The sequence below is a fragment of the Plecotus auritus genome (assembly GCF_963455305.1).
Source record: "Plecotus auritus genome assembly, chromosome: 9".
Lineage (NCBI taxonomy): Eukaryota > Metazoa > Chordata > Mammalia > Chiroptera > Vespertilionidae > Plecotus > Plecotus auritus.
Genome location: NC_137783.1, coordinates 32,493,174 through 32,520,919, shown reverse-complemented (window position 1 = coordinate 32,520,919; position 27,746 = coordinate 32,493,174). Strand labels below are relative to the sequence as shown.

Sequence of the window (27,746 nt, the reverse complement as noted above, 5' to 3'; positions counted from 1 at the left end):
TGGGGTCACAGAGAAAGAAGTATGATCCCACGTATAAGTTGTGTATACAACAGAGTAGAAATTAGGAAACCTATGTAGTTTACCAAGCTGAGGTTTGACCAAAAAAGCTGCTTCAGCAATGTAGAATAACTCTTTGATAACTAAACAATATAATTTGGGTAAACTTAGCATTATAAAAACTATTGTAATTTCAAAAGCTTTGGCTCATTAGCTTTAAAAGAACAAGACATCTATTATCAGCTTTATTCTTGTTTATTTTTATATATTTTTTAAAACAATCATCTTCATGAACAATTTGACATGAATACAAAGAAAAAGGTTGGAACGCTCTAGGTCTTAGTTTATGAAAGTCTCCTAAACCTGGGCTGATACACAAAGATACCTGCCAGAAAATTCAAGTCCCAGGCTAACCACTTCAGTTTGACTCCTCTTGTTGGTGTCTCCAGAGTACACTCAGGTAGAACTTCTCAGTCCACTGACCCACCGCAAAGCCTACCCCACAATAATTCAAACTTGTAGCCCCAGTATGCTTCCTTCTCTACCTTTTGTCTGAGTGTTTTGATCTTTCCTCTCTTCAAAATTTCTTCTCCTTCTGACCACACTCTTTTGTTTACACTGATATCCGTGTCTAGCATTATTTTAAGTTCTTCTTTGAGTGCCTATCAACTTGACCAGCTTTCCAAATGTTTTCTTTTGGCAAAGAAGCTTAATCTTTCAAAAATATGTTTTACTGATTTCAGAGAGGAAGGGTGAGGAAGAGGGAGAGATAGAAACATCAATGATGGGAGAGAATCATTGACTGGCTGCCTCCTGCACTCCCCACACTGCAACTCTGGCATGTACCTGACTTTGAATTTTGGGAATCAAACCTGTCACCTCCACCTCCTGGTTCATAGGTCAACACTCAACCATTGATCCACTTGGGCTGGGTGGAGCTTAATCTTTACCATAACACTGTGCAAGAATTCTGATAAATATTAGTAAATTTATCCATTTGTGAAATAGAGCAATTTTAAATTAAGAATCTATTCTTTTACTTTCTGGGAATTATCAACCTGAGGGTGTTTTTGTTTGTTTGTTTGTTTGTTTGTTTAATTGAAGGCAGTTTTTTTTTTTTTCAGAAAAGACTATTAGTAGTTTCTTGGGTATTAGTATTAGGTTATTAAGAGTTATAATTGCAAAATCATAGTTTTCTTTGGTCTTATTCAGCTTATACAACTTTTAACTTATTTATAGTACCAGTAAACTAAATGTAAAAATTGAACAATCACTTTTAATTGGATTTATGGTTAATAGTAGATCAATTCAAGTTGAATATCAACCTCTACCTTAAATAAGAAAGTGCCAGGTAAGGACAGATTATGGAAATGCAGTTTTGGGGGTTTAAAATAGTTTCTATAACACATAAAGCATTTCTCTGTCTTTCATCCTAGAGACTAAGCAGACAGGTCTCTTTGGGGTTAACACGTGTTGATTAATTTATCCATTTATTTCCATGAAATATTTCTCGTTATGAATAATATTCCTTGTTCTGATTTACTCTGTGATAATAATAGAGTCATGCAACTTTCTTCTAAGTGCTGCATAGTGTGTCCTATCCTTTTATTTTTAAGCTATCTGTGTCTTTACATTTAAAATGGAAACAAAAGGTCTTATGGACAAAAGGGAAGCTTGCAAAATAGAGAGGAGGCAAGGGGGCCACATTCTTTCTCTGTGCCCAGTTATTCTGCTGGGCAACTACTTACCAGCATTGTCTCAGACATCGTCTACCAGATCTGGAAATCCTTGGACCTGTGGGAAGTTACAGTCCCCTCTGCTGGGGTGGAAATAGAGTTTTGGAAAAGCCCATGGCTTAAAGTTAACTTTAGCTTGGTGTCACCTACTGTTCTGAGAGGAGAATGGGGACAGGGTTGTTCAGGCAAGCCAGAGGCAACACCCATGATCATTTTTAAAAAACTGTTGCCTCCAGCATCATGTCTGCCTTAGCTATGCTTTCTTCTATCTCTTATCCAAACTTTTAGTCTGGAGTAACATGGCCTATGAAAATCTTGAAAGATCTTTGACAATGTGAATAGAGCATTTTACTGAAAGAAGAGCAGAGATCTCTCTTTTTCAACACACTATTGCTAGAAACATTTACAGTTGAGTTTCAGCCGTTGAAGCACACAGAGTGAAAGGCAAGAGCAAGAAAAAATATTTAGATCATTTCTATGAAACTAAAAATATCACTAAATAATATATAAGTCAAGATACAGTATTTTAGTTTCAATGATTTAATAGTGATTAAAATAGCTATTACAGATCTCTCTGGTTGTAATGTATCTGTATTTAAAGGAGAGCTCATTAGCCCTTTCCTGTGCCTGGGTGGTGTGTATGTAGACTGTAGAAATATCTGCTGTTATGTACCATTGAATCAAGGCATAAATGTTAATATTAGTTGACTTAACTGTTGTAGATTTCTTTGTGTGTTTTTATCAGAAGAAAAATCCCATTTAATTTTAAAGTAGATATTGAAATACAGGCTAAATAATTTTTCAAAGGTTAATTGTGAGAAGTATTTGTAAACAAGTGTGTATCAGGCCTTAAAATATTTGTAGATCAGAAAATGCCATCATTACCTAATCTGAACTTTTGGATGTATTATCTGTAAGCTATCTGTTTGCCATTTCAGTCAGAAAAATAGAAGGATAAGTTTCACTTTACATATACATGTGTGTGGGTGTGTGTGTGTATATGTACTAGTATGTGGAAAGCAGAAAATATAATCTGCCCATTTAGAAAAGTATGTGTTCATGACAGTATGCATGTTTAAACATTATTTAGATCAGCAATTTTCAATCTTTTTAATCTCATGGCACACATGAACTAATTACTTAAATTCTGTGGCATACCAAAAAATATTATAATTTGCCGAACTGACCAAAAAAACTGGTATAATTTTGATTCATTCACATCAGACACCTATTGTTGTATAGACTGTTGTCATCTTTTTTTATTTGACAATCTAAGGGGAAAAAGGTCAGTGCCCTTGACTAAATAGTCAGATATTGCATGTTTTAAAATTTCTTGCAGCACACTGGCTGAAAATAATCGACTTAGATTATTGTTACAAAAGACCAATGGTTGCTTCAGCATTTCCTAGGCAGATGAAGCTCATTAGAAATAATATGAGAAAGAAATATTATAGATTTGTAGATTATTATTATTATTTATTTGCTGAGAAAAATCTTGTAAAGGGGCCACCCTTTTATTTGCAATTATGCAATGATATAAAATTTAGGCCAATTTTTTATTGTAAAAAAATGCAAAATATACATTTTGCATAATTATTTCTCAATTTAGGTTCAATATTATGGATTATCTATATATTCTTGTATGCTATCCTAGGGCAGTGAGTTCTCTAGATATATGCCACTTATCCTAATGTCTTTAGGAGGGTACATTTTTATTTCCATAGCCACATCTCTTCTATATGCCATAAGTTTAGTAAAAATGGATCAGCTAAAATTGATTTCCCTCAGCAATATTGCATTTTGTTTGGAAAAGAGACCGTTGCTGGTTGGGGAAGAAAATGAGACATGATTTGCGTCAGTACTGTTTGTGTTCAAATTGTAAAATTCATGGACTCTTTAATAGAATAGGGAAGATTGGAGATGTACTCTATTTCAGCTCTTATTCAACAAATGTCTACAATTCAGCCCACTAAAGAATTGTAAGAAAGCAAGCATTGAAATGTTACATTGGAAGAGTGTGTGTTCCAGTCAAGTACTCTAGACAAGTCTTAATGTCTTCTATTGTGTGTCTGTATGTTAATTTTGTCTTTCACATTAAAATTTATATTTTATAGATTTGCTTTAAGATAAAAGAAAAAATAAGCAGTTCTCACCATGGGATACTCAGTTACTGCTTTTTCTCTTCCAGTCTCTTATTTTTGGGATTTCTCTTTTCTTATCAGCAGTCTTACTGAGTGAACTGAAGTACCAGCCTCTGTTATTACAGGCATTTCCTTTTGTTCAGGATAAAATTCAGTGATAACTCCTGTGGGAAGTGCTGGACAGGGAGGACAACAGATTGCTGTTGTTAAAGGTAAATTAGAAATAGATGATAAAACTCACTAAGTGTTTGAATCTCTGCTTCCCAACTTCATCTCCCCAAATAACAGTTATAAATAGTATAATAAAAGTTTTATTTTATTTTTTGGTCTTTTTGAAACAGGACATTTTCCATATCATGCCAGATATACAATTAAATTTTTTTATTAAAATAGATTTGCAAGTTAGCTAGCATATTATCTTTATTAAAGAATGCATACAAGTAGAATCTGTATTGAAATATCTTTCCTTGGTTTCCAGGTACCGTTATTGTGGATAACATGCTGATCAAAGGGACTGCTGGAGGACCAGACCCGACCATAGAGCTCTCTTTAAAGGACAACGTGGATTACTGGGTGCTGCTGGATCCCATTAAGCAGATGCTGTTCCTGAACAGCACGGGCAGAGTTCTGGATAGAGATGTTAGTGATTTATTTCTTTATTATACTTAAAGTATCTTCATGTGTCTATTGATATAATATCTAATTTTCTTTATATAATTTGAGTTTATTTTCCATGTTCATCAACAAAAACTTGTTTTTAGCTCCTTAAAAAATAGGAAAGGGCGGGGCCATCCGTGTCTGAGAGAACCATTATATCTTTTATCTTTTATCCTGGAAGCTCATCATATTTCTGAACAAGAGGCTAGAGTGTTCAGAATAAAGGAGTGGTAACCTTGGAAAAGTAGGATAAACACAGTGATAATCCAGGGTGAGAGCTAGACATGCAGCCAAGTGTTGACTTGAGGACAGAGGGTTTGGTGGGAATACTAATGGACGGCTGCTCTTACAAGCACTAAGCACTGATTGAGAGGTGAGTTTGTGGTGAAGTGCCTATAGAGCTGTAAAAGAACTGAAAGAAGTGGTCACAGGTCTCCTGGCAATGCTCCTGTCCCGTCCTTCCAATCCAGTCATTCTCAGGCAGCACGACTAAGTAGCACTGTTACGAACAGCTCAGTTACCAAAGTCATTGAATGTCTCATCTCTGAAACAGTTTAAAAACTTGAGTGTATTTATTTCAATGTAACTGTATTCTCATTTGTTTGCAGTTCAGTCTTGTGAGCAGGGAAGAGTATGTGAGGAATAGGGGTTTCAATAACTAGTAGTAATTGTGCAGGACCTTGGGAAAACTCAAGGAGGAAATCTAAACATGCCTACTCCAAACTTTCTAGTTTATGAAATTCAAAGATTAGATATTCAGTTCAGTGAACCTGAATGATCTCACCACCTCATTCAGGATTTATGATCCGCTTTACAATATGGTATAGAGTAGATGATCCCTAACGTATTTCACATGTAAAATTCAGAGCCTTTAAAACTTGGTAGTGAGGTGGGCAATACATAGGATTCTCCCACCAGGACGGGCTGTCTTCATAAACTTGCACACTTTGTATACACGGGTATCTTTGTATACTTGGGGAGATCATAATCTATACAATAAAAGCCTAATATGCAAATTGATCGAATGGTAGAACAACCATTCCCTATGACGTGCACTGACCACCACAGGGCAGATCCTCCACGTAGGAGCTGCCCCCAGCCTGCAGGCCCCAGGCCAGCCAAGGCGGGTGCCAGTGGGGGCCCCCTGATTGCTCCGCTGGTCACCCTGCAGAGGGAGATGACTGGCAGGGGCGGCAGGGGGCAGGGCCAGCCGGCAAGCAGGTCTCGGCAGGAGCGAGGCTGGTGAGTTGGTGGCGCCAGGCCAGCCATGGCAGGTGCCAGCAGGGGGGCCCCCCAATCACCCCGCAGGTCACCCCACAGATTGGCCCTGACTGCCAGCCAGGCCTAGGGACCCTACCCATGCACAAATTTCAGGCCTCTAGTTTAACTATAATTGAGCATTGGTGGCATATTTGAAATGTGGATAGCAGTAGAGAATAGGAATAGAACTGTTGGCCTCAACTTAGGGACAATAAAGCATCCTTAATGCTGTCTCCTTCCCCCCCTTTCACAGCTCCCCACTATGTCCTTTTATCACAGCAACATGCATTATATACCACAGCTTACAATTTTAGCTGGGTGGCTAAGAAGTTGTAAATGGAATAAAGACATCTGCTATCCTCAATTGTATCTTCTTAATTTACCTTATCATAAATCTTTTATAAACCAATCTGGACAATGGCACAAATTGGCAAACTGCAAGATTCCTCTGGCCTCTAGCTGCATTACTCACAGACATCCTTTACTGGCCCTATTTAGGGATATCCATATCCAAGTCATATGAATTTTATAACATGCTAGGGGGATTATAGAATATTTATCTATTTGAGACCACTATCATTTTATATTTTGTATCCTTTTAAAAAGTCACCTTATAACACAGCCAGTGTGGCTCAGTGGTTGAGCATCAACCCATGCGCCAGGAGGTCATGATTCTTTTCCCAGTCAGGGCCCTTAACCATGTTGTGGGCTCGATCCCCAGTAAGGGACATGCAGGAGGCAGCCAATCAATGATTCTCTTTCATCATTGATGTTTCAATCCTTCTCGCCCTCTCCCTTCCTTTCTCTGGAATCAATAACAACATTTTTTTAAAAATCATCTTATAGCTGATTATGATAACTTACTGGTTCACTACTAAATTACTTTATTTTGGGAACTTATTTTTATATAAAAATCACACTAATAGGTCTGACTTATGAGTAGAGAGAAAGGATATACTCCTGTATAAATAGTCTTCCATCTCTCCAGCCTATAAAACTGTTTAAATTTTAATTACTTACCAAAAATTGTATTATTTTTCAAGATAAGTATCTGTTTTCTTAGTATTATTTCTAATACTGGCATCATGTATTGAACATTGGCTAAACTGAATCTATGTCATGGGAATACACTTAAAATTGATTTGGCCTGAAAGTAACAATGCAAAAATATGCACAAGTATCATTTAAAGAAAAATCCAGACTGGTTTATTAACATAATAATGAACATTAAGTTTCTTTTCATTTAAAATGTTATTTTGAATTAGGAATGCAATGCTCAAGTTAAACTTGCAAAGATAGTTTGTGAATTGAAGTATTGTCAGTGGACAGCTAATTAAAATTAGCTAAAGATGATGGAGTCTAGGTCATCTAAAGAAAATTAAATGTAAAATGAATAGTGCAGAGAAAAATCTGTAAATTGGAAAAAAAAAAGACCTGCAATGTATTTACCATTTAGCAAATGCACTTATTGAAATAATGGCAAGACATTGAATAGAAGATGCTCTAAACCTTAGTAATATGAAAATTTAAGCCTGTGTAGTTAAATAAAGTCATGCCAAATATTTAACATCACCATCTTGCACAGGTACTTTCTTTTGGTGGTTGGGACTTACAAAACCTGAGTTAGAATAGACATGACTTGAGGCTTCCTATGAGTAGGGACATGATAGCCCTCCAGTGTTTTTGTTTGTTTGTTGTTGTATTTTGTTGCCATTGCTGTTTTCGTTGTTATTGTAACATATTTTACTGGTCCACTGTTCTGGTGTACTCAGTGTTTACGTGAGGACAGTTTAATGTAGCCCACACCGCCAATTGATAAGGAAGCCAGGTTGCCAAAAATTTGTTATTTAATATCAGGGAATTCTTCTTGAATAAATGTATGAATTGAATTAAGCTAAGAGTTAGAAGTATAAGTGTAAAAACAGTATGAAGAGTCATGTAGAAGAATAGAAGTATAGATGTAGTGTAGAATAAATTGAGTAGAAGTAGTAACCTGTGTCAGAAGAATAACAAGAGTGTAAAATACTGTCGAGTTTAGACCTGCTAACTGGTGATGGAGGTCATCAAGTTAAAGAGCAACCATAAAATGGGGGGAAAGACAACCTGATGTATAGAAACTGTTAAATGTTTATATCATGAGTATATTGGATCATTAAAAAATATTTCACCAGCATTAGATTTCCAAGAGTCAAGGAAAGAATGATAACAGGCTGAATGCACTTTTTGACATATGGATTTGTCAGTAAGACTTCATCTTCGGGAGGGGGAGCACTTAGTCAGTATTCTGATCAAATCTATGGACTCATTTCTCAGGGAAAAGTTTATTTGCACATCAATAAATTATTTGCAATTTCAAGACTTTCACTATCAAGATTACATAGAGCTCAGGTTACAGAACTTGCCTTGGGTAAATAATCTTTTTTTAAATTATCAAATTGTTAGAGACTCTTCTATCTTTAAATTAGTACTTCCAAACAGAACTAAGAGAAGGAGTGATTATTTACCATATATATTAACTTTCATATCACATCATACTGGAGTAACTTGCCGTAGTCATATATATATTCGTGCATGGGGGCGGTCCCCTCAGCCCAGCCTGCACCATCTCCAATCTGGGACCACTCGGGGGATGTCTGACTGTCAGTTTAGGCCCGATCCCGGGGATCGGGCCAAAACCAGCAATTGGACATCCCTCTCACAATCAATCACTAATTGCTCTCCTGCCTGCCTGGCTCCTAATAGCTCACCTGCCTGCCTTTCTGGTCGCCCCTAACTGCCCCCCCTACTGGCCTGGTTGCCCCTAACTTCCCCCCGCTGCTGGCCAGTTTGCCCCCAACTGTCCCCTCCCTGCCGACCTGGTCGCTTGTAACTGACCCCCCCCCCGCCATGGTCTGGTTGCCTCTTATTCCTCCCCCCCTGCTGTTCTGGTCTCCCCCAACTGCCTCCCTCTGCCAACCTGGTCGCCCCCAACTGCCCCCCCTGCTGGCCTGGTCGCCCCTCACGGCCCCCCCACTGGCCTGGTCACCCCACACAGCCTGCTGTTCAGTCATATGGTCGTCCATCACTAACCCCCCTGCCGGCCTGGTCGCCCCACGCAGCCTGCTAGTTCAGTTGTTTGGTCTTCCCTCACTAACCCCCCTGCAGGCCTGGTCATAGGCAGCCATTTTGTGAGGTCTTGAGGGTCAATTTGCATATTAATTCTTTATTATACAGGATATATATTTCAGAGAGGAAGGGAGAGGGAGAGAGAGATAGAAACATCAGAGATGGGAGAGAATCATTGATCAGCTGCCTCCTGCATGCCCCACAACCTGGGCATGTGCCCTGGCGGGAATCAAACCATGATAGGCAGACGCTCAACCACGGAGCCATGTCGGCATGGCACTTGCTGAAGTCTTAATGATTTCTTTATATTTTAGATACCTGCCATCTTTTTCATAACAGGAAGTAATATTCATGTGAATTGGGGGAAAATAAATCTTAATTTAACCTCTTATTTCAGTGCATTTCACTTTGTCCTATGTTACCTTGTCTGAATTGTGAATTTATCGTTCTGCGGCCACAGTGCTTTCAGGGCTTTCGTTTTTCTTTTAAATCAAAATGTAAATGTTTTTATCCTGAAAATTCCTAGCCCAGTGTCCGTCTGGTATGTGTGTAGTATAGATTATTGCCGCTGGAAAAGTTGTATGTAATCACAACTGGAAATTACTTTCATTTAATTGTAAAACAATATAAACCTGGTGGTAAACATATCAGAAAAGAAAGCTCAAGTCAATGGAGGCTTTAAAACACTGAGTAATTTAGAATTTCAATAAGATTTTTCATTTTGTGAAGATAGTAAATACATAGAAAGAAAAATCTTGGCAAAAACCTTTTACTCCTGTGAGAATTGAATACATTTTGCCTTTGCCTTATGAAAAATAAAATCAATTCTTATACAGGTCTGCTAAAAACTTATTTCCCTCTAAATTATTTAGCCCATCAAATAACATGGTTTCTAAAAAAAACTCAATTCCCCTTAGATTGAAGATGTATGCTATAATCAATACCGTAAATATCAATAAATTCACTATAACAAACTTCGCTTTGCATGTTGAAACCTAAGTGGATTTCTGAAAAACTCCTAACATAATTTTCTATTTTTGCCTTTTTACAAATTACAAAGTTCATACATATTTGTTAGAAAATTTTATTCCTTTACTTTCCACTTCAACTGTACTTTTCAAAGATAACTCCCATCAACTGTTTGTACATATTATCCCTGTACTTTATGCATATCAAAACCTATACACCAAGATATAAATATGCAAATATATATTCAGAGTATTATCTTAAACATTCATTTTTAAACTGGGAGAATAGTTGGAATGCCTATGAATATATAAATTTTGGTTGTTTTAAATAATTACCCCCTAAATTTATACACACTCTTTTCTGTTTTTGTTTAATATTGAAGCAACTTAAGAGAATTGAAAAATAAAATTGTCATGACTTATTTTTTCCCCACCAGTTATGAAAGACAAACCACAATTACCCTAACTCATTCCTAAGGAGTTTGGATTCCCTAAACTCTCACTAATGGACTTAGTAGAACTACACTTGATATATTTATGACCTTTTTAAACAGCAGAATAGAATCTATTCCAATGTGAGGTTACAATGTGTGTTATATATTAGCTGCAGGGAATTCTTGCCTTCAACATGATCCATTATGGTTGAAATTTATTGTAAGCTAAGTTCTATCCATACTACTAACAGTTGCATAGGGAGCTAAAATTGAGAGTGACAAGAGTTCCAGATGACCTGGGTATGTCTAATTTATGGGCACTTATAGGACTAAGTGGGCTCAGTGCAGCATGCATTTGATCCTCTACTTGCAATGCTTGTGACCTTTCTGTCCTAGTGCTCCCACACATAGAATTAGAGGTTGAGATGAAATGGTTTTATAGGTCTCTCTTGAAATATTTAGAAGACAAATAACCTTAGAAGAACATGATTCAACTGATTGTCTTCCAAAAGGTGTGGTGCCAAAGGCTAATAGTACAGGTATTTATTGTTTTTTACTTTACGATTGAAATATGCTGGCCAATAAAGCAAACACTTTAAAATCTGTAGTAAAGAGGTCGTCTAAGTCAAATTATTTCCTGAAAACTTCAAAGATCTAGTCTCATCAAATAATCTTTTTATTCTCCTCAACCTTGCATATTTGAATGATGGAGCTTGTCTTATAGGATAGTCTTTTCTATTCTGCACCATTGTGGATTACTAGAAAACCACTACTTACATTGAAAACATATACTTTATAACACTTTTTATTCATTGTTCTTATTTCAGCTCTCTAGGACTGCAATAAATAAACTAAAAGATCCTAGATCATTTCACAACAACTATTCAGAAGTCTAGCAAATACTGTATTTTTAGCTTAAACATCCTCAAATTTTAACACATACTTGAAAGTGTTCAGATTTCACATCTTATTCACCCAGAATATGGTGCTTATTATAATCCACCTATCTCTGCATTTGACATGGTCAATGAATATGAAGTATTACTTTTCCAGAAGCCCACTCACAGTGTCGGTGTATAAACTGGATGTTCATTTTGTGTCTGTATCATACAGTTATAGAACTAAGTTTGAAAACCAGGTAGACTCAGATATACAGTCATCTGTCCTGGGCACAGTGCTGGTGCCTGTGTAGAGAGGTTTAGCCAGGACTGAAACAACACTCCAGGTTTTGTAGAGCTTTCAGTTTAGGGTAGGGAGATAAAGGAAAACAAATATATAAAATGTGTACTATGTCAAGTGGTGGATGAAAAGTGCAAAAAAGAAAAATAAATATTGAAGGGAGAAGTAGAAAAGAGTGATCATGCTGGAGACATGGTACTTTAGATGATATAAGAACAGGTCATTCTGAAAATGATATATTTAGAGGGGTAATTTTATGAGCTTGAAAAAGATTTTTAAAATCACAAAGATACATGTTTTAGTACTCAACCTTTGACTCTAGAGTCAAAGAGATGTAGGTGTGCATCCCAATTATGCAAGCCCTAAGCTCTGGGACCTGAGTAAGTGGGTTCCCCTTTGAAGACACTTTTCTCCTTCAACAAATTTATCATAAAAATAATTAAGCAATTTAGTACATATTTAGGTATAGAATGTTTATTGAAGTATCATTTATAATGATAAAAACTGACAACGTAAAACATCTCATTGTAAGTTTTTAATTAGACAAATTACACTATAGACTTAAAGTGGAGTGTATATAGACTTAAACTATATAATGTAGTTTCATAGTAGTATACACCAAGATGTTATAGTAAATCTATATTTATAAATATGGTATGATATTCATTCTGTGTATGTTTATGTGTAAGTGTATAATACATATATATTTGGAGAGGTTGAAAGATTAGAAAAATAAGCATTTAAAGGTACAAAATGAGTATGTTTGTTGAATTGTGAATGGATTCTCTTGCTTATCTATATTTTGATTTTTATAAGATATCAACATATAATATTTTAGCAAAAATATAGACATAAATGTTAAATAATCCTTCCCCAAGAATTTTATCATTAACATATCATTTTTATAAATTAGAAGTTCATATCAAAATTTGATCTATCCCATCTAATCTCAGCATTCATTTTGTGGTTGTATTTATCACCATCTTCTAATTGTGAGCATGATGCTATTTAAGACACTATATTTTGAGACACAAAATTGAACATGAAGTAATCTTAATCATTTTCTATTGTCCTTAAAATAGTACAAATTGGATCAATTTTTGTAGATTATTATCATGTAAAAATGAACAAGCATAGAAAATTTTATTAAATAAGTGCTTTGACAGCAATAATAATAAAGTTTTTAAAAAACATACAATTTCTGTATTGCAGCCACCAATGAACATACACTCCATCGTGGTGCAAGTCCAGTGCGTCAACAAAAAAGTGGGCACTGTTATCTACCATGAAGTTCGAATCGTGGTGAGAGACAGGAATGACAACTCACCCACGTTCAAGCATGAAAGCTACTATGCCACTGTGAATGAGGTCAGTTTCTAAATGTTCTCTCTTTGTGTCCTTTTTTATACAAATAACTAACTATGCTATAAATGTTTTGAAATGAGTCTTCTATAATAATAGGCTTACCGGTTTAGAAATATCAAGAAAATATTTTAAGGAAGAGGGCTTTAGAGGGAATAAGGTCTGGACAATTTCTGACATGATTTTAGGAATTTTCTTTGCTACAGGAAATTTTTGATTTATTTATAATAATGACCAAAATATTAATGCTCATGATCATTATGCACAATTTTATGCCTGAATCCACCTGTATGCCTACTGATGCTCAACAGAAGCTATTTATTTTCATTGTAAGGAGAAGAACTAATTTATTTTTGTATCTCTGAAGTGTTAGCAGTAATTAAATACTGGAAGAAAATATCTATTTAGGATTCTATCAATTTAAAGTCTTTCCTCAATTTTAAAATCATTTTGGTGTATTCAAAGTATTTAAATACTAGAAGCCCAGAGCGTGAAATCATGCAGCCCCGCTGACCGGTGTGCGCCTCGCCTCGCTCACAGCCCCACCCACCCGCACTGATCTTTGGTCATTAAGGCATTAGGGCCACAGGCCTTTTATAATATAGATAAGTCACAACTAAATTCTTATAAGAAAATGCTGATAAAATCATTAAAAATATTCAAAAAGTAATATTATTGCTTTTATTAGAACATGCTTTTGGTAGTTTGTTGATTTGCTTTGTTGTTGTTTTTTCTTTCAGCCAGATCCCTTTTATTTTAAAATAATACTCTATTATAACATTTTTGTTATTCCATTAAGTCAGAAAATATTTTAAAGTCCTTCTAATATCATCTATTATGTGTACTTTAACAACAACAGAAAAAAGGAACCACATTTTAGCAGTTCTTCTTTACCTCCATGATGCTCATTAAACCTTAAAAATATGTACCTACTTATAGGATGAAATCAGTGTAATTAGGGTTTTGGTTACACAGCATTGGGTCTTTAACCTCTACAAGCTTTTTGAAATTGTTAGCGTGTATCCTATTTATCTCAACATTCTTCTATTCATAAGAAAATTAAGAAATGATGTTTTTCACAGTCTGGGACTTTATAGTTTGCATTACTTTAAAATAAACACACTGTAAACTCCTCTTTTAAGTTTTAACAGGACAAGTTACTGGTCAGTCAAGGCTTAACCTTTTTGAGTTACCTTGACTGAACAGGTTTCTACTAAAAGAGACAGATGTTAATTAATGTAATTAATCAGGTTACATAAGTAATTATTTTAGCATCTGAAGTATACTATTTCAATGAAATTTTGCTTTCTTTATTTCAGTGTTAATTTCATTTGGGCATAAACTTATTTTCAGGTGAAATATGTTAGACACCAATCTAAATGTAGTATCTATTTTTATACCATATTTAAACTATTCTTGGGTTCATATATTTAATTTTTGTAAATAAATATATAATATACAAATTGAAGTTCAAAGTATTAAATGTGAAAATGTGATTTTACTACTTCCACTTACCCCTCCCAAACTTTTCAGCACCTTGCTGAAAAATAACATTCTCAAATACTATTTTAATCATGTCACTCTCCTATTCAAAAATTGTATAATTTCAAATTATTGTCAGGAAAAAGGCCATCTATCTTTGTTGACTGACTAAAGGCCTTCCATAATACGACCTTTTGTCAATGTACTTTTAACTTCAAATTCTCTGTGATAAAGACTTACTTCTTTCAGAATAATGTCTTCGTCTCACAGATATTTCCACTTCTTGGGCTTTGCTCACACTGCTTACTTTACTTAGAATGGCATCCTCCTTACCTTGCAAGTCCACAAGTTTTATTCATCTTTTAAAGATTAACTCAGACCTATCTCTATTTCCTATTTCTAAAGTTGTCCCCAAATATCCACATTCATTTATCTTCAGTTTTTCCAAACTCTAAAATCCTGCAGCATATGGATAAATGTCAATTACAGTGACAAAATTTATAGAAAAATCAAACATTTTATTTGCAGAGGTCCAGGGTTCTTTACAAACCTGTCCATATATGGTTTTCTCTCAATGCATTTCCCTATAGCCAACTGAGACAATCCTATTTCACTGGTACTGTGTTCATATTTTCCATAGTTTAATAATAATATCCCCCTTTGATTTTGCTCATAATATTTAATCTATTTTCTTGAAAAAAATAAAAAGTTTATTTAAACCTCAAAACACAATTGCAAGGAAATAAACAAATTTAACTGTTCTTCTGATACTTTATTTATTTGAGTAGTTCTTTCATAGTAGTACTTCTCTTAGTTTCATTGGCTAGAATGGATATGTATAACCATTGGAAAAATACATTGAAATTATATATACTTATATGTATATACATGTATGTTTATGTGTGTATACTCCAACTACAATGCTGCCTTTAAAATAAAATTAAATGAAATACATTTTACTCTTCTGTGAAAGATTGCAAAATATTTTCTATCCTGTCTCTTTTTCTTTTGTTTGATTTTTCTTAATATATTTTTATTGATTTCAGAGCGGAAGGGAGAGGGAGAGAGGGACAGAAGCATCAATGATGAGAGAGAATCACCAATCATGCCTCCTACATGCCCCACACTGGGAACCTCGGCATGTGTCCTGACCAGGAATCAAACTGTGACCTCTTGATTCATAGGTCATGCTCAACCACTGAGCCATGCCAGCTGGGCCTGTCACCTTTTAGTATAGGCATGCAGTTAATACAGAATGATCTAAGTAGTGTGTGTGTTTTTTTTAATCACTCAGGGTTTAATAGATTGTTGGTGTCAAAATATTTTACACTTCATTAAAATCCACAAGACAGGTATAAAGTCATTATAACAGATGTATAAAAGAAGTTTCCCAAATTAAAGTCCTGATTAGTCACTTTCCTCGTTCACTATGAGAACACTGAGCCCTGAAGCAATAGCATGAATTGGCTACGTTACATAGTAAACTGGTCACAAAGTTGGGAGTAAAACCTACATTTTTGGTTCAATCATCCCTTCACTGCTTATCGATAGATATCCTATTAACTAAATTTCAACCATTTTCATGTAACTGATTTAAAAATAAATATCAGGTTTTATACTTATAGTATTGTATCATCTACCTAATAAAAGAGTAACATGCTAATTGACCGTACCTTCATGATGCCCATCAGCCCATCTGGAGTGAGTATGCAAATTAACCCAACAAAGATGGTGGGTTAATTTGCATATGCAGGCGCTGAGCGGCCAGGGTCGGGGCAGGATGCTTGCGTCATCGCCATGGCGATGACGCAGGCGTTCCGCACCACCCCAGCCACTCCGGGCCTCTGGGCAGCGTGGGAAGGCAGAAAGGTGGCTCCAGCCAGAGCGAAGGCGGTGCTGGTAGCCAGGGGAAGGAAGGCCCATTCTTGCATGAATCTTTGTTCATCGGGCCTCTAGTAATATTATAATTACAATCAGTGCTTTTATGAATGCATGAAATATTAGTCTTTTACAGCCTTTGTAAGCATGTTCTTCTATTAGTATGTCAAAAATTCTAATGCCTATATCTAAATGCTGAGTAAGGACTATAATGAGGTTTATAATTCCTTGTTTGTGAGCAAGACATGAGACATTGCAAGTATTTTTCTCTGGGTAATTTAAGACTCTCTCTCAAAATGAACGTCTTGCTCAACTACATGTGTAATAGTTGTAATAGCCGGCATAACATAGAAGGTATTTAATATTAGCTGATATATTAGCTGATACCATATGCATGTTTAATTAGCATGTTTATTTTACCCTACTTCAAGTTCTGTTATACTTAGTTCTTCTAACATGGCATGATAATGTCCTTCAACAATATTCCTTAGATTAATGTGCTCATTAATTTTTAAAAATTGGATTCTAAAATATTTTAGTTTTTTTTAAGGTTTAACAGAATGATTTAAAACATTTTAATGATGCTCTCAATAAGCAGGAACCAAAAGCTGAATTTCAGTCAAATTAAACCATAGAAATATATGAGAACTCTCTCTTATTTTCTCTCTCTTTCTTCACACACACACACACACAAACACATGCACATGCACACACACATGCAAACTCTTATGTCTACCTTAATTTTTTTGACTAAATGTTAGTTCAAATGTTTATTATATATTTATAAAAATTAAATATAATATAAGTGGATAAATATTTATCTTTAGAAATATATTTCTTATAATAAATAATATGTTCAAAGCTTAGACTTTGTTATAATGAAAGTGATTCATGATATGGTATGATTATATTTTTATTATTTATTTAAACTATATCAGAGCTATTTATACATAAATAATATTAATAAAAGTAATGGAATACCCATATAACCCTCATCCAATTTCCCCTGCTGTTAATATCTTTCATTAGTATGATACATTGTTTTTAATAACTAATGAACCAACAGTGAAACATTATTTACTTGAATGAATATTTTATTCAGAATTTTTTAGTTTTTATCTAATATTTTAGTTCCTTAACATTTTCTTGACTTTAATGACCTTAATAATTTCCAGGAGTGAGATGGTTTATAGATTATTTCTTATTTTGGGTTTACCTGATATTTCCTCATGATGACAGATTTTGTTCAGGAATACCACAAGATTGATGCTGTATTCTTCCCAGTACATAACAAGAGAGACATACAATGTCAATGTGTTCCGTTACTAGCAATGTTAGCTTTTTATTGCTTTAGTAAGTTAGTGTCTGCCTGTTCTTTTCTACTTTATTTACTAATTATGTTTACTTAATAATTAATAAGTAATTAAAACTATCTGGAGAGGAATGACTTTAAGACTTTGTAAATACCTTGTTTCTCATCATATCTTCACCCACACTTTTATTAGTGATTTATGAAACATTGATTTGTTAAAAAGCCATTGATGAAAATGCAAATTATTGTGGTGTATACATTTTCTTCATTTTATTTTTTTGCCCCTTGATCATTTAGTGGGTGCTTTTTCAGGCATTATGAAATGCACTGGCAGTAAATGTTTGGTTACTAATGAGAAGGTTAGCATACTAAAATCATAGTGAATATAGTGAATATAGGAACTTATAAATAATTTGTTTGCTGAAAACCAACCTGTTTTCAATAGCAGTTATTATTCAATATGAGTTTTCTAAAATGCAGGCAAGAAGTAAGTTGAATTTATTTGTTTTTCTGTAAAGTATCTCAAAAGCATTTTTCCTTAGGGCTAAACATAATTTATCTTTGATGGAATACATCATCCAAATTGCATCATTTCAGATTATCTGTGTATCTTGGGTTCCCTTATGTGTCAAGTTCTATTTATTTATTCTTTTGTTTCCCCTCTTCTCAAAAGTTTATTATTAGTAAACTATGAAATTTCTGAAATAATATATCTCATGCTGCTTGAGACCATCTGTGTTGCAGTCTTTATCTACCAAATATTAGAATCATGACATCAAGCAGAAGCTCTCTTAGCCTAAAATTGCTTAACTATAAAGTAGCTATAATAACAAAAAATAATGTTACATGGTTGTATTAAGAATTAAAAATAATGCTTTTTTAAAGTACTTAGTACAGGTTTTGGCCTTATTTTCTTGCAAGTCAACTCTGCCTTGAACATATACTTTATAACTGGTGATATATTTAAAAAATCAAGGGGATCTTCACAAATGAAATGCAAGAAAAAATACATTTGTAAGCAGTCAGTAATTAGTGGAACATCTTTAAGAACTTCACCTTTCATCATAGTGGTGAAAAGACATTATCCTTGAATCTATCCAATTTGAGTGTTAAACTTTCCTGGTCAATTTTTTTTTTTTTAGCTTTGTGCTATTCTTTCACAATGTATCATGACTGTATCATATTTTTGCATTTAAAATATGCATTTTTGAAATCTGTTCTTATCAAAGTAATACTGGAAGGTTGAAGAGCACAGATGGTCTCCATGATGAAGTATTACAATGAAATTCCATATTTAGCTAAGTATTTAAAAAACATTTTCATGTTTGTATTATATATCTCATATATAATTTAGATGACTTTTTATGCAAGTTAAATATTATTTTTTAGAAATATAGTCCATTGTATTAAAAACTTGATGAATATCTCCAACTATTCATGAAATAAAAACCACTGGACCTTCAGAGCCATTCCCATTCACAGAATTTCTTTGAGTAGACATTTACTCTAACATCAAAAGCTTCTGAGGGAAGAAATAAGATTAAGCCCTAGTTCCCTTTACTTGTCCCAGTTCTTCTCCTCCAAGGGATTTGCCCATTTTTTCTAGAAAGCAAGATACAAACAGTAAGGGAAGAAAAAGAGAAGAAGAATAAAGCAATGGAAAGAAACACATAAAAATATTTTTTCTACTTTAAACATGTAAATGTAATCAATGTTTCAGCTGTCCTAAAGAATTTAAGTATTTAATTATTTAATCTTTTCTTTTTAAATTACCACCCAAGGATACTTTTTCCATTGATCTTTAGAGAGATCATGGAAGAGAGGGAGAAGGGGAAAAGAGAGAGAAAGAAAGAGAGAGAGGTGTACATCAATGTGAGATAGACACATTGACTGGTTGGCTCCTGCAGGCACCCCTGCTGATCAAACCTGCAACTGAGGTATATGCCCTTATCTGGGAATTGAAACCTCGAGCCTTCCATTCTTGGACCTACACTCCAACACTCTGACCACTGGGCAAACTGGCCAGGGATACACTTTTCACATTTAATGGGTTATTACATATATTATATATTCAATCTAAAGTTAATTGTTCTTTAGCTTTTACTAAAGTTGAGTAGAGTTATTTGTCCCCTCTCTAATAATAAGCTATTCTTGTATTTTGAAGATACTTATGAGTTTGCCTTTCATAATTTCTTCAGAGGAAGTGATTTCAATATTAATTATATAAGTTCCATAATAAACATGGAGTGAAGATTATAATCACATATGCAAAAACTATTTGTATTAAAGGAACATGAAGAACATGTAATTTTCCATTTTTTTCTCTTTGATTTTAATAAATCATTGCATGATAACATCCACTTAGTGTAAATTCAAAAATGTGTATTTGCTATCAATGCTAGAAAGATTTAAGATAAACTTCAAAGAGACATTTGATTTGGATAAATGTTTGAATAAAATAAATGTTATATTAATGAGTTAATATATATCCAATATAATGATCACAGAAATAATGATTTGACCAATAATAAGTGACCAATAAATAATTATAGATTTGGAGATAATGTAATTTCATCATTGTGAGAAAAAGCTTAAGTTCTCAACAAAATTCCACTAATCATTATCTGTTTACAAATTTATCATTCCATTTTATTTATGGGGAACCCTTGTCTTTCAAATATAGCACTGTTTCTAAAGCATATTAGAATAATAGGGTTGTCTTTTGAGAGGAGGAGGTTAAAGCTGAATCATAGTCATAGGATGAATGGCTTCTAATTTGAAAAATTATTATCATATGGAAGCTGATCTTTAGACCATACAGTATAATTGAGAAGACCCTGAAAATAAGTGTAGGGCTAAGAAGAAGAGAGTAACTAATCATTTTTAAATAGGCCTGTTTTGCAGCACTACATAAATTAGAGTTCAGGAATTGGCAATACCAGGCATAGATTACTAAGAAAGCACTGTGGGTAATCTTCAAAAGGTCGCAGAGGGTGATCGAAGTACTAACAGTTTGTATAGCCCCTGCTATGGTGATATCAGCAATTGTTCCATAGAGTGCCATACAGTACATATATAGACATTAATAAGTGTTAACATGGGAATCTAATCCAACCTCTGCAGAAGCAAAAATTCTATTTTATTTTTTTGCTGAAGAGAAATGGGATCAGGGGTGTATTATTCAATTCTTCGGAGAAACAGAATTGATACATAGATGATGATAGATGATAGATGATAGATAGATAGATAGATAGATAGATAGATAGATAGATAGATGATAGAGAGATAGAGAGAGAGAGAGATAATAGATAGATAGAGCAAGGGATATATATTGTAAGGAATTGGCTTATGTGGTTATGGAAGCTGAGAGATCCCAAGATCTCCAGTGGGCAGGCTGGAGACTCAGGAATGCTGTTGTGGTAGTCCCAGTCCAAAGTCTTAGAACTAGGAAAACGGATGGTGTAAGTTCCCATGTGAGTCTAAGTCTGAAGTCAAGAAATGACAGATGCCCCAGTTCAAAAATAGTCAGGCAGTGAGAGTGAATTCATCCTTACTCAGCCTTTTTGTTCTACTCAGCCCTTCAACAGATTAATGAGGCCCTCTCATATTTGGGAGAGCACTCTGCTCTACTCAAGCTCCTGATTAAATGTTAATCTCATCCAGAAACACCTACATAGACACATCCAGAACAATGTTTAGTCAAATATCTGGGCATCCCTTGGCCCAGTCAAGTTGACACTTAAAATTAACACTCACAAGAGATATGGATTAATGCTACACAAATGTGAGAGAAGATCATAACACTGAGGTCTCATTGTTCATTAAACTTGGAGGAGTGACACCAGTTTCACTAGCAGTGATGATTACACAGAATGTTATCTTTTGTTGGGTGTTTTTTTTTTCTTAAGAGTGTAATTGGTATAAAATGTCTTCTGACATACACTAAGTCAGACAAAGATATTGGTGATTGAAAAATAAATGGGTACCAATCTAATGTAGACTGATATTGCATCTTGGTCCACTAAAGATAATGTTTCTTCTTTAATAATGTCTATTAATGCCCTAACTAGTTTGTCTCAGTGGCAGGCGTCCTCAAACTACGCCCCGCGGGCCACATGCGGCCCGTCGAGGACATTTATCCGGCCCGCCGGGTGCCGCTGCCTGTCCTGCTTAGCAGCCGACTCGTCCCTGGCCCGCAGTGCGCATAGGAATTTGTTCATAGTTTTTTTTTTTTTTTAAACTATAGTCCGGCCCTCCAATGGTCTGAGGGACAGTGAACTGGCCCCCTGTTTAAAAAGTTTGAGGACCCCTGGATAGAGCATCGGCCTGCAGACTGAAGGGTCCCAGATTCGATTCCGGTCAAGGGCATGTACCTTGGTTGCGGGCACATCCCCAGTAGTGGGTGTGCAGGAGGCAGCTGATAAATGTTTCTCTCTCATCGATGTTTCTAACTCTCTCTCTCCCTCTCCCTTCCTCTCTGTAAAAAATCAATAAAGTATATATTTTTAAAAATAATGTCTATTAATAAAATAGAAATAGGGCACCTGCTACCATTGATAGCATTGTCATGAAATCATTAATATATGAAAAGTTTCATGTAGTGAATTCTAGTTCAACTTATATAATGTCTATGACTCTTCAGATATTCTATCTTTTCTTAGAAGAGAAGAGAAACAAAACCCTTGTATTATGATGAAATATGTAAGAAAATAAAATCTCATCAAATGCATTTTAAATCATTCCTTAGGGTAGCTTTGTCTTGAAAAGGTTTTTGAAGGATAATATTACTCTTTTGTATCAATCATTTCCCAATAATTGGTTCTATATTAGTTGTACTTATTATTTAAAAATGTTCTTGCCGAAACCGGTTTGGCTCAGTGGATAGAGCGTCGGCCTGCGGACTGAAGGGTCCCGGGTTCGATTCCGGTCAAGGGCATGTACCTTGGTTGTGGGCACATCCCCAGTGGGAGGTGTGTAGGAGGCAGCTGATCGATGTTTCTCTCTCATCGATGTTTCTAGCTCTCTATCCCTCTCCCGTCCTCTCTGTAAAATATCAATAAAATATATTTTTAAAAAAATGCTCTTTTCTTGTGGACTCTAGTACAGTTTCTCTTCAAAGCCATTTAAGTTATCTGAAGGAATTATTTTCAAATATATGGAAAAGACTATTTTAGATATTCATAAATTATATAGTTTACCAAATTATTCCTACCAATATGTTTTTATGAAAATATAGTGCATGTGACTCCAGGAAATATTCAAAATATATCGATGTCATAACATACAAGGGCACTAATGCCAGTGGCATTATTCAATCACTATATATATATATATATATATATATATATATACACACACACACACACACACACACACACACTGAGTGGCCAGATTATTATGCATTCAGAGATCATAATAATCTGGCCACTCAGTGTTTATATGATACAATATTGTGATTTGTGGAGTGCTTTCCAGCATTCATCCTTCTCAATATCTTCTTCAAAGTGAACAACATACCATTTATTTTCTGAATATTAATTTGGTCTACAATGACATTAGCATCATGATTGTGTAAGATATCCTTCCTTTAAATCCTCCCTTTTAGCAAATAAAAATAAGCATCCAGCCCTTCCACTCTCAAAAAAAAAAAAAAAAAGTCAATGGAAAAAATATCCTCCAGTTGAGGATTAAAATAATAAAAGGTCAGCATCCATCCACAAAGTACCTCTGTGGTGATTGTGGGAGCCAGCATACATCAAGAGACCTGGAACTAGTCCCAGCCACTAGGCCTCAGGTAACCACGCCAATCTCAGTTGGGGCTATGGTACCAACAGAAGCCAGTAAACTGGTCCCAGCCCTTCTGGGCAGTGGTCTGGGAAACCTGGAGGATCCTGGCTTGGGCAGATAGCCATGGATGCTAAAGACTTTTGTTAAAGTCCAGCCTGCCTGAACAGAGAGTCTAGCACTCTGTTTGCAACAACAGCAACAACAAAATGATACAAGTTTGGAATTTGGATGCATTAAAGAGGGTAAGGCAAACTTTGTCAGTGCCGGTCCTCCTTCCAAGGCTGAATGTACAGTGCCTTCCTAGCTAGCAGGACCTCTCCTGCAGGGGAACAGAACAGTCAGCGGCTGCCTAGCTTACCCCAGTTGTATGACATGCTGCTGAGTTGTATCCAATGGGAAGAAACAAGTTTCCTCCACCTCCATGACTCAGGAGAGGGAGGAGGTTGGAACAAAGACAGATAAGAATTCAAAGGGCACAACATGGATGAGGTTCCTGCTGACTTTGTTTAGGGGCTCCAGTAGGAAGCCAGCCCACAGGCTAGTTGGAGAACATGGCACAAGGATCCTCCCACCTGATCTGTGGACACCCTAACACTCCAAGTGCTAAACCCATGCCACCCCCCACTTTGTGGCCAACTCCTTGGGTGCACTCCCCGGTGTAATGGTGAGAGAGAGCTCTTTGGTAAACAGGGAATATGCTCAGAAAATCAGGCTAAGGCCTGTGAGCAAAGGCAAAACCACAAACTTGATGGCAGCGCCACCTACTGGAAAATCAAGTTTCCAGCCGCCAACCTGGCGAGTTATATAGAACCAGAGAAGATACAGAAGCTTAAGAATTCAGACGCAGAAGTAACAAAAAGTCTGAATCAGGTATATTAAACAAGGTTGCAGGAAATTCCAGATGTAAGCAGGACCAATAAAAAAATATCTCCAACTCAGTGATAATTAGGAAAAAATTGAGATGTCTGATACTTCAAAATGCAAAAGCTTCAACACAAAATTTCAAGGAACATGAAGAACCAAAGAAAAGTCATCACCAAAAGATAATACTCTATAATAATCGAACTAAAAAATATGGATATTGGTGATATATCTGATAAAAAATTCAGAATAACAAGAAAGCATAGAAAGATAATTCAATAAAATCAGAAAATGATACATAAACAAAATGAACAATTTAACAATTATAAATCATCAAAGTGAAACAAACAGAAGTTTTGTTTTTTTTTGGATTTTATTTATTTATTTATTTATTTATTTATTTTTATTATTTTTTTTAATTGTTTGAAGTATTACAAATAGTAGTACATATGTCTCCTTTTTTTTTTTTTCCCCATTGACCTTCCCCCGGCCTCCCCTTCCCCCCAGTACATGCCTTTACCTGTCCCCTCCCCCCAGTGTTTTATATCCATTGGTTATGCTTATATGCATGCGTACAAGTCCTTCGGTTGATCTCTTACAGCCCCCCCCCCCCCAAACCTCCTCTGCCTTCCCGCTGTAGTTTGACAGTCTGTTCAATGCTTCTTTGCCTCTATATCTATTTTTTTCCCCATTTCATTCCTTTAAAAAATCTTGCCTCTGCAGACTAGAAATAAACATACAATAACAAAAAATGTTTGAGTCCCAATTTCCATGTCCAACAGTTCTGAGTCCCCGTTTCAATGTCAAACAGTTCCTTAAGTGTACATGTCAGCAATGATATCTGGATGGTGGGCACATGGTGGCAATGCAGGTCCAACCCTCTCTGGTTTGGTCCTAGGCAACCTGCTGCGATGCACAGCTGCTGACTGCTAGCGTGGCAAGGCGTCCTTAGCGTCTCCCATCTCTGGACTGTTTCTCCTCTTGTCTTCGTGGTTGGAGCAGACCTGTCAATTCCTCTCTGTTGCAGGAATCCACATGGTCTTGGAGTTGTTTTCTGAAAATATACAAACATATTCTCAACCCAAAGTTAATAAAGGAATCTTTTCTATATAATTGATTTGGGATCCTTTTTATTTTTGCCCAAACGATTTTCCTTTGTCTTATTTAGATACCATGTGTGTTTTTCCTGGGTATCTTGCAAGTTTTGGAGCTGAATAATTCAATGAACAAAATGAAAAATACAATAGAAAGTATCTGCAATAGAATAGACCGGACATTTTAAATAAGGTGTCTTTAAACAAAAACATACATAAAATAAGATTATATATTGATCAGTTGATAAAAATGTTATAACCGGAGGCTTACAAGAACTTAACCCTGTATTCTCCTAGCAATGTAATAACCTTGTATTCCCCAGGAGCAATGATTTAGTCTTTGTTCATTCAGTGTTTGTGTAACTTTACAGAAAATAACTACCTAGGGTAATGAAAATCAATAGTATTTATATGAAAACGTGAATACAATGCTTCTGTGGGGAAGTATTGCCATTTAAGATTAGTAATGACAAATGTTTGCTTTTGGGAGCATAGTTCATAATTTTCATGTTGGCATGAGTATCTATGGGTCATAAGATATCTAGACATTTAACTGAGAACTGCTCACCTTTTACATTCACATTCTAATTTCTCTCATGCATCTTTTTGAAATATTGAATTTTCTTGCATTGGTTTTCTTTAACATTTACATATTTTGCATTTATTCATACATTTTTGTATTTACCAATAGCTGTACAAAATCATTTGTGAAAGAACACATGAACTAAATAAGTTATACCCTCAGGCAGCTACCCAAGCTAATAATCATTCCATGCATAAAATGCCCTTCAGAAAACCAAATTTATTTTTCTGAGACTTGATATGTTAAAGGATATAGAACATGGCTATTTGCATGGTAGATGTGCCCTGAAAACTGTGAATGATAAAGTATAGGGCAATACATTATAATAAACTACCTGACTGTCATGTGAAGATTTAAACTTCCACATACTTTTTAAAAATTCACAAAGCACCAGTGTGCAATGTCCCCTGTAATGAGAATAAGTTAGGGTAATGGGTGTGTGTATTTATATTCATCTAATGTGTGTGTGCTCATAGATCCAATCTAATAAAAGAGTAATATGCAAATTGACTGTCACACCAAGACACAAGATGGCCACCCCCATGTGGTCAAAGATGGCTGCCACCACGTGGACTCAAGATGGCCGCCACAAGATGGCCTGAAGGGGAAAGCAGTTGTGGGAAGTTAGGGGTGACCAGGCCAGCAGAGGAGGGCTGTTGGGAGGGACCAGGCCTGCAGGGGAGGGCAGTTGGGGGGACCAGACCTGCAGGGAAGGGCAGTTGGGGTGACCAGGCCTGCAGGGAGGACAGTTGGGGGGACCAGACCTGCAGGGGAGGGCAGTTGGGGGGGACCAGGCCTGCAGGGGAGGACAGTTGGGGAGAAACAGGCCCCAGGGGAGGGCCGTTGGGGGCAACCAGGCCAGCAGGCAAGGGCAGTTGGGTGGGACCACACCTGCAGGGGAGGGCAGTTGGGAGCCAGCAGTCCTGGATTGTGAGAGGGATGTCCAAACACCCGTTTAGGCCTGATCCCAGTAGGATTGGGCCTAAACAGGTGGTTGCACATCCCTCAAGGGGTCCCAGATTAGAGAGGGTGCAGGCTGGGCTGAGGGACACCCCCCTCCTCCGTGCATGAATTTCGTGCACTGGGCCTCTAGTATGTATATATTTCTATTGGTTGTACATAAAGAAAATTAATGAAGTAGGATTCTGAAATCTACTATTTTTTAAAACCATTTTGTGTATTCCAACTTTTGATTGTTTATGTGCATCTAGTATAGATTATTTCATTGGAGCCCTTTTTGTCTTGCCAGACTTTCCATATTAGCACAAAATATTTTATCTTCTTTTTTCCTTAGCTATTTCTATTATCCTAGTTTCAAATATTCCACACCCTAGCACATATCTGAACAGGCTAACTATCTGAGTGGTAGATTGTGTTTGTAATATGTAGATCCATTTTAGTTCTGATGTTTTAATGCAACCCATGACACAGTGATTTTCTTGGCCAACAAAGATGTTTGAAGAAATACTTTTAAGTTTGTTTTATTAGATATCTGGAAACAAATTGTTGTCATTCGATTTTAAAATTGCATAATTTAAAAATCAAATCATAGCTGTATAAGAATGATAGAAGTTTTATGAGAGAGAACAATGTCCTTTGGGACAGAGGTTACACTAAAAATATATAAATTTTACTTGGAATCCTTTTAGTTAACTAACATTTCCACTAAACCCATACCCCAATGGTCTTTTAGTACTACATGTGCTATTTTTTTTTTAAATTTATTGGGGTGAGTTTGGTTAATAGGATCATATAGGTTTCATTTATAGATTTCTATGACACAAGATCTCTATATTGCACTGTGTGCCCTCCACCCAAAGTCAAATCATTGATCACCATACATTAGGCCCCATCCACCCCCCACCTTTCCACCCCCTTCCCTCTGGCCACCACCACATTGCTGTTTGTGT

The 27,746-nt window shown here is 35.7% G+C and overlaps 1 protein-coding gene across 1 annotated transcript in view; it reads left to right on the top strand.

Annotated features, from left to right (window-relative positions):
- Nucleotides 1-27,746, top strand: part of PCDH15 (protocadherin related 15) — a gene marked incomplete at its 3' end in the record, with an annotated part of 1,266,261 nt that overhangs the window by 821,820 nt on the left and 416,695 nt on the right. Inside the window, exons 8-9 of the mRNA XM_080641959.1 lie at nucleotides 4,353-4,513; nucleotides 12,690-12,845. Of these exons, the coding sequence (XP_080498085.1) occupies nucleotides 4,353-4,513; nucleotides 12,690-12,845 (317 nt within the window). The remainder of the gene's footprint in view (nucleotides 1-4,352; nucleotides 4,514-12,689; nucleotides 12,846-27,746) is intronic.